At 30.6% G+C, this 12,291-nt stretch overlaps 1 protein-coding gene across 2 annotated transcripts; it reads left to right on the forward strand.

The window, feature by feature from the left end:
* Positions 1-1,253: 1,253 nt before the first annotated feature.
* Positions 1,254-12,022, forward strand: LOC107453944 (uncharacterized). Of its 2 annotated transcripts, none has more exons than XM_071179937.2 (3): positions 1,254-1,396; positions 5,650-6,402; positions 9,638-12,022. In XM_071179937.2, the coding sequence occupies exons 1-3, from the start codon at positions 1,385-1,387 to the stop codon at positions 11,579-11,581; spliced, it is 2,709 nt and encodes a 902-aa protein (XP_071036038.1). In that variant the 5' UTR covers positions 1,254-1,384; the 3' UTR covers positions 11,582-12,022. The 2 variants fall into 2 exon arrangements, with proteins under 2 accessions (XP_071036038.1, XP_015926454.2); XM_016070968.4 differs by having other exon boundaries at positions 5,650-6,189.
* The last annotated feature ends 269 nt before the right edge of the window (positions 12,023-12,291 follow it).

Here is a 12,291-nt window from a genome sequence, read left to right on the forward strand (position 1 = left end):
ATAGTTTTACGCTTTTATAGTAATTTAATAATTAAAACTACAATTATAAATCATATAAAAGAGAATTTCCATGGTAATATTACTGTCGTTAATATTTAATTTTTATAAAAATTATTAATGGGATGCTGGGTTGTCTTCAGATTTTACGTTAAAAAATTAAGATTTTAAGTTTAGAAGTTTAAGCTCAAATTTAATTGCTCGATAGGGTAAGTTAGAAAACGACTCTGCGATATTTGCAATATTTACTTAAAAATGTGGTAAAACCTTGTTATTTTTTCCAGAAATTTGTCTGTTATAGAACAGAATTCTCTCGAGTTTTATTCATAGTTTGAAAACATTTTATTTTATAAGTAATATTTCTGAATTCCATTTAAATAAAATATATCATTTTTACGAGGAAATGTGCCCGATTTAAAATGTATTAGGTTGAAATATAAAATTATCTAAAAATAAAGAGTTTTTTTATTGACTGTTATAATTTGCTTAAAGATTATGTTTATTTAAAGAATTTTTTTTATTGATTATAAATGCATTTTCATGGCTTGAAAGTCTCATATTAAATGCTGTATATTAAGTTTTAACTTATTAATGCATTTTTTTTTATCTATGACATACAACGATGAAATTTTCCAAAAGCATATCAATCACTATAATTAACCAATTTTGACAATTAACCAATAATAATAAACCATTAATAAACAACTTCGCAAGGGATCAATTATTTTATAACATTCAGTATTGTCTAAAACATTTAAAAAACGAATACGTAATAAAAAAAATAGGATATTAATTTCTTTTGCAAAACGTCTAATAATAAAAATATGCTCTAGAAATTAAATTATAGTCATGAATAGACATTCCTTAACCTATGACTAGAAGGCACATTGTATTGTAATTTTTTTTATAAACGACATGGAAATCAATTTATTTATGACCCCCTAATCGCCGAAAAATATGCCGAAAAACGAAAACAATCAAAACAAAGTTTCAGAGGAGAGTGAAAACGAAAGTGCAACAAAAACAAAAGAAGAAGAAGAGAGAGAAGATGAAAATAATAAAAAAATAAGATCAAGAAGAGAAAGTGAACGGATGAGGTAAGATTCATCTCTGTGGTTTCATCTACTTGCCCTGATTTTGAACATGTTTCCTTGGGGGTTGACTGTTGAACGTATACAAAGGGACGAAGAGGGAGGAAGAGGAGGCGGGATAGAGAGAGGGAAAGTGCGATAGGGTCAGATTTGGCGGGATGACACGCTTTCTTGATTTGGTATATAAGGACGTCGCTGGACATATGTCGGACATCAGTTCTTTCAGTGGCTTCTCCAGGATAAGAAGCCTCTCTTATAAGGGACTAAAAACCACTTGAGATTATACACAGTTCACCATGGAAAGCAAGGTGAGTACATGCATTATACACTGGATTATACTTTTAGAAAAAAAATAGTTTATCAAAGTCATTTTAAGAATCCTTTTAAAAAATTTAATACTTTTTTTAAAAATGCTTAAATCTTTTCCTAATTCGAGGGAATGAAGAACTACTATTAAAGTCAAGTGAGATAAATGCTTATAAAATGAAAAAAAATATTAAAGGTTTAATTTTTTTTTTTAAATTGTCTATAAAACCTTTAAAAAATTTTATATCGTCATTTTCATTAATCAAAAAATTCAAAAAGTTTAAATATTACTTTTTTAATATATTATTATACTGTTAAATTTTATGCTTAATTATTGCATTTTTCCTATAATATTCCTTAATGAGTTGAGGTATTGAAAATTAGATTGTTGTTAAATTTAATTCGTAATTAATGTAAACTCTGAATTTAAAAAGAAATCCCACAAATAATATTTTATTTTATTATAAATTGTAGAGAGATGTAATTAATAGTTTCTTTCAATTACTCTCTTCAAGCAAATATTCTGGAAACTTCCATCTAAAATGTGTATTTCTTATATGAAATATGTTTATTCGAAGTGCTAATATAATCAAAAGATAATATTTAAATATAATAAAAATGTATTACATTACTTATATGCAGTAAGTAAGGCAACCTATTAGCTTTAAAAACGTATAGAGATAACAAACTCAACTATGAGTCGTTTTAATTTCTCACATATTATTTTTTAACAAATATTTTAATCTATAAATTTCTTTTATGCATATTTTTGAATTTCTCAAATTCTGTCAAATGTTCTAAACTTAATATAACAAATTTTAAGTAGCCGTGAATTCTATTACTTGAATCAGTAATTCGACAAAGTTAAATATTAAAAAGTTATTCATTAAAGTTATTTTTTGTCAGTAGATAGCAAAATTATTAAAGAATTTATTTTAACAGAAAGTAAAATATAAGTTATAATTTTTCTATTTTAAAAAAGTCATGTGCTAAATAGAGAACCTAAAAAGTTCTCTGGTATTAGATAAGCTTCTATTTCTCAATTCGAAGGGAAAAAAATTAAGATTTGTCTTTATCGTAACTATTTAGGTATTTCTACAAAAATATAATTGATATATTTTTGCAATATATTTAAAAATTCTGTTTTTAAATTTTTGAATAATTTTAATTAATTTTTTTATTCAATTTTTATTTAATTTTCTCATTTAGTTTTTTCATTTAAATTTCCTATTCATTCATGATATTTTAGTATTTTTAAACGGAATTTCAATAAACTTAAATTTTTGAAAAAATTTGAGTTTAAAAAATGTCTAACGAAAATACATTAAATATCCCCCTCAATTCATAACTTTAATTTTCTTAATTTTTGTTTTTTTAAATAACACAAAGTTTTGGCTTTTCCTGAACAATATTTAAGAGTTGAATAATTTACTGTTCCTTTGTTTAGATCTATTTTCATAAACTGTAATGAGTTAAATAAAAAATATAATAAATTATTTAGTATGAAATTTCCTTATTTCGTTATTTATTGTTTTAAAAAATTTGTTTAAGGATATTATTTCGAAGTTTTATTTTCATAACATTTCCTCGGTGATCCAAAAAACCTTACTCAATAGGATTTTTTTATCTCATATTATAACTCAAGGAATTGTATGATAATGAGTTCTAAATTAAACTTATTTTTAAAAATACTATAGGTTATGAAGAAAATAAATTTCTAATTATTTAAGAAAAATTTAATTTTTCTTCGCTTCAAGACTAATAATATGATATGATTGTAGATAATATAATTTTTTCTAATATCAATAATACAAGAAAAAATGTATCTTTTTTAATAATTAAAATTCTTTAAAATCTATAAAAATAAAGTTTAAAATAAATAACTAATTATATAGCAGCATTTTTAATATATTTCGTAAGATTAAAAAGCATGCATTGATTATGGTCTGTATAGTTTTGTACAAAAAGAGCTTTTGTTATTAGTAAATAATGTTATCTACATTATTAAGGTACTAAGTAAAGGAAAATAAATTCAAATTTATTTTAATTCTATAAAAATTGTAATTATGATTGAATTACTTTGATAATAATTGAATAGTCCATAATTGGTATTAAAATGGTTTTATCTAGTTGACTAATTTATAACATTATTATAATTTATAACATCAACTATACTATATTTTCAATTATATAGTTAAGTTTCAAAAACTGAAAAGAACCAGATAATTATATTATTACAGCTTTTACTTATATTTTAGTTTTATTCATATTTTACTCATACATAGAATGTTAATCTTCATTTCTAAATATTTCGAGTACTTTTAGCTTATGCTAAATATTTATTGATATTGTTTATCTGCATTTTTTATCCCATCCACAGCTACAATCACATAAAGTAAAGAATCACATAAAGTAAAGTCATTTATAAAAATTCCGTGTAAAACTGAAATATTTTCAAGTAAAATCAGGAATATTCTTCTATGAATAATTGCTACTGAATCGCGCATTAGCATATTTGTCGCAGCGTCCCTTTTAAAATTATGTTTAATAATCAAAATTAATCTCAAGGAATTTTGAAAATTAAGTGATCGTTTTTCTACTTTTTTGGGGAGTTTCGATGTCTGATTGTCTTTAATTTAAGAAGGAAATTTTTAAACAAAGTGATTTAAAGCAATGCAAGTTAATTAATTTAATATAAAATAAAAAAATAAACCGTAATTTATGTTACTACAATAAAAATATCCTTGAAACTTTGCAGTAACTTTAACATCTGCTTCTAAATCTGTAAATTTAAAGAAATATTACTTATATTAGAAAATTCAAACAAGCATTTTGAAAACTAATTAGAATAAAAAAATATTTGTTTAAGCTTATGAATCCATAATAAATTGAAAATTACAAGCATAAAATTCGAGAAAACATCCTCTTTTTGGTTTTGAAATATAGTTGAATCATAGTTTAGTTTTGTCTCTCTTTTTCAAATTTCTTTCGGGCTTTTTTTCACACGGAAGAAATGTTCTAGATGGATTCTATGTTTCAGAAAAGTTAACAATTCCATTTATTATAAATCACGCAACTAGATTAAAAGTACAATTTTGAAAAAGAACCTTATTCTCTTTTTAACTTTTTAAGTGTAGATTACTTTTAATTTTCCAAGTGCAATAAGTTGTAACAAGAAGTAAATTAATTTTATGATAACATGCCGATATGAAAATTCATTTGGAATAAATTTTGTTCAATGCTTAGCTTTTCAGAACTTGAGTTATTTTTATTCACAAATTCTAAAACGATTATTAAAATAATTCTGAAGAAAGTGGAGTCTTGACTTCATGCACTAATTTGAAAATATTAAACAAATACAATGCTTCATTACGAATAATTTTTATTTTGCATACAATTTACTCCAAAAACTCTAAAATTGAGTGGAATTTCTATAGTTAAAAATCCTAGCTTTAGGTTATTGTATTAGAATTTTCCATCATAAAATTTAAATAAATTTTTTTAATATAACTTTTTAAGGAATATTGGGACATTTTGAAAACATTTTGCTCAGGTCTTAAGAAATATCTAACTTTAAATAAATTATTAAGATGTTTATCACTCTTTTTCTGTTATTTCAATTATATAAAAATTATAATTAGAATAACACAGAAAATAATAATTAGATTATAACTTAGATAATTTAAGAAAAAAATAAACCTCTAGAAGAAAATAAATGCTTCATTCCTTAAGCGCTTTACTTTCCCCATAAAAATCTTATATATCTATTATAAATTATGTCTTAAAAATTCTAAAAAAATTAATAAGTTAAAATCATATAGTGTCCTAAACAATATACATACATTAAACATTGTTCCCTCTCCATTTACCTTAAGAACATCAATAAGTTACTTCGTTCTGTTGTTCGTTCTGATGGAAGTTCGTTCTGTTCTGTATACGCTACAAGAGGTTATCAAAAGCAATATTAATATGCTTTAATCTGTGAATTATATGTATGCAATATTGGGAGGGATTTTTAATTTTTATTGAGGCCATTCTATTATTTTCAAGTAAGCTATTTTTTCATTATTATTAAGAATATATTATATTGTTTTCGAATATTCGATTTTTTTTTATTCTTAAGACTATTCTCTTATTTCAAGTATTCTATTTTTGTTTATTAAGACTATTCCATTACTTTAAAGCATTCATTTTTTTACTATCAATAAGACTATAAATTATCTTTAACGTTTTATCTATTTTTATTTCTTTATAGGCGTTTCTGCTAAGCTTACTCTTATTAGCTTCATCTCTGGGTCAAAGTTTCCAAAAAGGATACGGTAATGCAGGAGGCGGTAATGGAGGAGGCGGCGGTCAAGGTGGTTATGGAGGAGCCGGAAATGCATTAGGTGATGGAGGCTATGGTACTGGCGGAGGAGCCGGAGGATTTGGTGGAAATGCTGGAGGTGCTGGAGCAGGAGGATACGGTGGTGCCGGAGCAGGGGGATTCGGCAGTGGTGCTGGAGGTGCCGGTGGCTATGGTAATGGCGCTGGAGCTGGTGGATATGGCCAAGGTGGAGCAGGTGGAGCTGGAGGATATGGTCAAGGCCAGGGTAGTGGTGCTGGTGGCTCTGGTGGATACGGACAAGGTGGAGCTGGACAAGTTGGCGGTTTTGGTCAAGGTGGAGCTGGTGCAGGAGCTGGTGGTTATGGACAAGGTGGAGCTGGCGCAGGAGCTGGTGGTTATGGCCAAGGAGGAGCAGGTGGAGCAGGAGGATATGGTCAGGGTGGGGCAGGAGGAGATTCTGGAGAACAGGTTAGACAAGGATTTGGTGGAAACTCAGGTTATGGTGCAGGTAATGCTGGAGGTGATGGTTCTGGTGGTGGATACAATAATCAAAATACTATTGGAGGTTTCTCCGGCTTACGAGGGGATACAGGAATCGGGGGAGTAAGAACTGGTGGATCTGGAGGAGTCGGACAAGGAAACTACAAAGGGGAAGATGGTGGCTATGATAATGGCATTAACGTAAGTCGTAGGGGAAAAAACCTGGACGAAATTTATGTCACTGGACAACTTACGTTTTCCCCCTAAACTAAGAGAAAAAAATTATTGGTTGGAAATTTTAAAAAAAAATGTTTTACAAGTCGATTTAAAGGGCAAATTTTAAAAGAAAAAGAAAAATCAATAAATATGTGAAAGATTTCAAAGTTCTCAAGAAAAAATTCCAAAAATTATTTTTAACCTGAAAAATTTTTAATTTTTTCTGAAATTAAAATTCTTAATTTCTTTAATATTTTTAATTTAATAAATAAATTAGTTAAAAAAATTCCCTGCATTTAAAAAATAAATTTATCTATTGAGAATGACAGAGAATTTTTACAAATTTCTAAAATTTACGAAATGCCTTTTTCATTCTTGAAGGTTAGTTTCCCTGCATAAATCATTCCAGCACATTCTTATAAGCAGGGCATTATTCTGAAAAAAAGTCATTTCTTAGCCACAATATATTAGAATATTGCATCTCTTTAAGTCTTAGGAACCTGACTCAAACATAGCCTCTTTAGAAAAAAAAAAATTTTTGAAAAAATTTCGTTCTTAAATTTTCTGTTAAAAAGAAGAGACTTGAACTACAAGGGCAATTAAATAAATAAATTTATTCAAACTAAATCCATCTAATCATTCGCTAAAAAACCAATTTCAAAAAATCACGATTATTATTCCTTATTGCCCTTGCAGCAGTGAGGAATTTTTAATTTTCCCCATATTTCGTTAGTATCATTAAATACTTTAATAAACATTCACCTCAAATACTTCTCAAATTATTTTCTTTTACCTCATTTTTGCTTACATGACATAAGATTTCAAATTAGCATTTTTTTACTCTTTAATATTAAAAACTCGTTAACTCATTACAATTTTTGTTATTTCCATAAATGCTGACTATTTTTTATTAACTTCTATCTTTTTAATTTTAGAAATGTAATTAAAATTGAAACAATTAAAAAAATAATTTATTTTTTAGTTAAAATTCCCTTTTTTAAATAAAATAAATAAGTATTTCAGATTTTTCTTTTGCAACTTACAAGAAGCAGAGAAATTAAGAAACTACTTAAGCGAACCTGTTTTCTGTTCTGGCGCAAAATATTTCATTGATATATTTCAGCAAAGTGATATTCCACTCTTGAGAAATTCGTAACTAATTATCTGTATGTTACGTTATTCAGACGTAACTTATCACTCAAACTTTTTGTCACTTGCTCAGAGAACAGGACTGATTTTTTTAAATTTTCCCTATCTTCCACCGAGCATTTTTTATCAATTCAAAGGATAGAGATTCATAAAAATTTTGGAAACTAATATTTTTATAATATTTGCGAAAATCATATTTATTATATATGCAGCTTTTCATAAGTCAGCTATGGTTATTTTCATAATGCTTCGCACTCAAGAGCCTAATTTATTCATGGAAAATAGGAGCTATTTTCTATGATTATTACATTTTGTTAAAGTATTGTGACATAACTTTTGTACATAGGCTTTATTATTAATGCTTTTAAATATGCTTTTCATGCTTGCTTTTACAGTTTAATGATATTCTTAGACATAAGTTAGCTATTATTATAAGAAAAAGGTTTTATATCATTGTTCATTTCTAAATTATGTCGAAACAAACGAGGCTTAGTTATTTTGATATTTCAAATTGTTCTTTATGTTGATATGATAAATAATTTGTAATTTTTACTACATTTTTTATAACTTTCTTTCTTTCCATCAGGGAGAATTCTTGCATATAAAACTTCGAGCACTATTTAATGAGCTAGAACAATCTAATTTTTACTGGAAATTGTTAATTAATGACTATTCAAGCCTCAAACGTTTACTGAGCGGTACTAGCAAAAATTTATTGCTGTTTTGCAGCAAAATTGAATTCCTCGTCAATCAAAATTCCGATCACTTCCCGACTCAAATTGCTTAAAACTCGTCTGAAGATCCATGCCGGACGACAGTGTGAGTTCTAATCGTTTCGTGAAAGCTACAAGCAGAATTTATCTCCATTATATTACCAATGTGAATTTCTCACCTACGGAAATTTCAACAACTGCCCGATTAGCTAGAGTACTTACATTTCAACTAGAACTCTGTTTTTGATTGCAATTGAACGAATTGTACACAAGTTGCAATTGGTTTTGAAATGCTGCAAGAAAAATTTATTGCCAATTGAAACTTTGACCACTTTTTTTCAGCATAAAAAAAGTAACAAACATAAAAATTAAAACGAAGAAACTAATAAAATAGAATCATTGACCACATTTCAGTTTTAAAAAAACTAACAAACATAAAAATTAAAAGGAAAAAACTAATAAAACAAAATTATTTTAAAATCTACGTCTTTAAAGGAGACAAAACAGGAGTAAACTAATAATTTCATAATTATTATTTTATTTCATAATAATTAAATAATAATAATTATAAAGCGAAATATAATAATAATTATAAAGTGGAAATAATAATAATTATAAAGCGAAAAACACTTCCATAACTAATCAAACATTTTCTTATCTAGTGATGTTGCCCAACTTTTTTTCGATTAAATACTCCCAAAAATAAAATTGAGAATTACTATTTAGTCTCCCATAAAAATGTAGTTTTTTAAAATTCTTATTTATTTATTTTTTCATTTTTGTTATTTAATTGTCTCGTTCCAATGCAATGACTAGTTTACAGGAGAAATAATCGTAATAAATATACAGCAATTATTAAGTAGTAAAGTAATGCATAATAGACGTACATAAATGAAAATAAACTATCAACCAATAAATAAGTTATTTGAAAGAAAAATTCTTTTAATAAACTCATTTTTCGGAAATCATTCATTAACTTATCTGGCAAAATGTGCTCCTCAAATTTTTTGCGTTTTTTTAAAAAGAAAACAGAATATAACTTAAGTTTTGCTTAAGTTTATATTTAAATGTTTATCATATATATTGTTTAATATTAAGCTGTATAAAGTGGATATTTCAAATGAAATGTTCAATTTTTCACTTAATAATTTATTTCATAATTGATTTAGAATTTAGGAACAATAATAAATGAAAATTCATATTTCAAAAAGCTGCAAGTATCTGTATTATCTATTCATGAATTGTATCAACCGTTGAATAATATGACGTAAATAGCAAATTTAAAAAAAAAAACAGTGTAAAATGTAATACATAGCGAGTTGAATATAAAACTATAACCAGTTCATTATTTTTTTCAGTATCCCCCTCAACCATACCAATTTGACTACAACATTCAAGATGAACAAGGAAATACCAATTACCGACAAGAAGAGGGAGATGAAAATGGCAATGTCAGAGGAACCTATGGATACACTGATACTGATGGTGTTTACAGAGTTGTTGAATATGAAGCTGACTCTAATGGATTCCGAGCTAATATTCGAACCAATGAACCCGGTGTCGGTAAAGACAATCCAGCTGACGTTATCATGACTGTTGAAGATCCCCCCGCAGCTGTTGTCGCCAGATTTGCACAGAACAATGGTCAAAAAGGACAAGGAGGAGCCGGTGGTGCAGGTGGATATGGTGGATCAGCAGGAGGTGCTGGAGGTTATGGTGGGTCAGCTGGAGGAGCAGGTGGTGCTGGAGGATATGGTGGATCAGCTGGAGGAGCTGGTGGTGCTGGAGGATATGGTGGATCAGCTGGAGGAGCAGGTGGTGCTGGAGGATATGGTGGATCAGCTGGAGGAGCTAGTGGTGCTGGAGGTTATGGTGGATCAGCAGGTGGAGCAGGAGGAAGTGGAGGAGCAGGTGGATATGGTGGTGCAGGAGGTGCAGGTAGTGGAGCCGGAGGTTATGGAGCAGGTCAAGGTGCTAGAGGACAAGGTGCTGGACAAGGTGGTGCTGGTTATGGTTCTGGACAGGGTGGTCAAGGAGGTCAAGGAGGATATGGAGCTGGTCAAGGTGGTCAAGGAGGATTTGGAGCTGGACAAGGAAATCAAGGAGGATATGGAGCTGGCCAAGGAGGTCAAGGAGGATCTGGTGGTCAAGGTGCAGCTGGTGGGTATGGAGGACAAGGTGGTGCAGGTGGATTCGGAGCTGGCAAACAAGGAGGTTCAGGTGGATATGGAGGTCAAGGAGGTGCAGGTGGGTTTGGAGCTGGTAAACAAGGAGGTGCAGGTAAACAAGGTGGGGCAGGTGGATACGGAAACGGTGGTCAAGGAGGTGCAGGTAAACAAGGTGGGGCAGGTGGATACGGAAACGGTGGTCAAGGAGGTGCTGGGGGACAAGGTGGTTATGGAAATGGAGTATCAGCAGGAAGAGTAGGAGGTAATGCTGGATCTGGTGGTTATGGTAATGGTGGAGCTGGAGGACAAGGTGGATATGGCTCTGGAGGAGCAGGTGGAAGACTTGGTGGAGCTGGAGGATCTAATGGTTATGGAGCAGGCGGAAGACAAGGAGGAGCAGGTGGTGCTAAGGGAGGATCTGGAGGCTATGGAAATGGAGGACAAGGTGTAGGTGGAGGTGCAGGTGGACAAGGGGGTTATGGATCTGGAATTGGTGGTGGACGTGGTGGAGCTGGAGCTCAAGGAGGTTACGGTGGGTCTTCTGGAGGTCTTGGTGGTAAAAATGGAAAATCAGGTGGAGCAGGTTATGGTGGCGCTAACGGAAACGGTGGTTCATCAGGTGGTTACGGTGGTCAAGGGGGAAGAGGAGGTCAATCTGGAGCTGGAAGTGCTGGAGGTGCAGCAGGCGGATATGGTGGACAAGGAGGAAGAGGAGGACAAGGGGGTGCAGGAACTTTTGGTAACGGACAAAAAGGAGGAGCCGGTGGTTATGGAGGTCAACAAGGTGGTAGAGGAGGACAAGGTGGAGCTGGTGGGTCCCAGGGAGGTTATGGTGGTCAACAAGGAGGTAAAGCCGGACAAGGTGGAGCTGGTGGTTTTGGGGGCCAACAAGGTGGTGCTGGAGGTTATGGTGGTCAGCAAGGAGGAGCAGGTGGCTATGGTGGTCAACAAGGAGGTGCTGGTGGACAACAAGGTGGAAATGGTGGCTATGGAGGTCAGCAAGGAGGTGCTGGTGGATATGGTGGCCAACAAAGTGGTTTCGGAGGTCAGCAAGGTGGAGGAGCTGCCGGTGGATTTAGAGGTGCTGGAAACAACGGGGGAAGTTATGGCAATCAAAAAGGAACCAAATATTAAACTTCAAATTAATTTTTAAAAAATGTAAAAATATTTATAGAGTTTTAGCTTTTCAAGACATACTGACGGGACAAAGTGTCAGTCCTGTACAGTTACTTGCCAAGTTCATCCCTGTAGAGGATTACAGATGAAATGAAGTTTCGTCTGTCTAATTATTTACTTGGGAGCTCATTTGAATGAACTGTCTATTTATAGCTTGCATAACAATGTGATTGCGCCTCATGCAGCGTATTTTCTTTGGGTGAAAAAGTTCATCAATGCAGTATAAAATACTGCTCATCTGTTGTGTTTTCTGTCCATCTTGTTAAGCTGCCAATTAACTCATACGTTAAGTGTGAGTAAAATGTTTCGATTCACATATCAAGGTGGATTGTAGGGATTCTTGTTACTTTCTGTCTAATTGTGTAAAATATGTTGTTACAATAAAACCGTTGTTACTTTTACTTATTGCTTCCTTTTTTTGTTGTACAGTTTGTTTGTCTCTTTCGAATTTGCTTGATTTGCATGCTACGATTGCAATTTTTTTATAAAAGAAATTAAAAAATTTCAATAAAATTAAAATTATTTTTATCATAAAATTTTACAAGATAAAATATGAAAAAATAGGATTTTCATCCTTAGAATAATTGAAGTTACACAGTTATTAAAAAATTGAATCATAATTATTTTGGCATTTCTCAAAAAAATATTCATAACATTTATTTTGATAA

This window comes from Parasteatoda tepidariorum, chromosome 1, assembly GCF_982258835.1.
Source record: "Parasteatoda tepidariorum strain Cologne lab strain chromosome 1, Ptep-v5.0, whole genome shotgun sequence".
Classification (NCBI taxonomy): domain Eukaryota; kingdom Metazoa; phylum Arthropoda; class Arachnida; order Araneae; family Theridiidae; genus Parasteatoda; species Parasteatoda tepidariorum.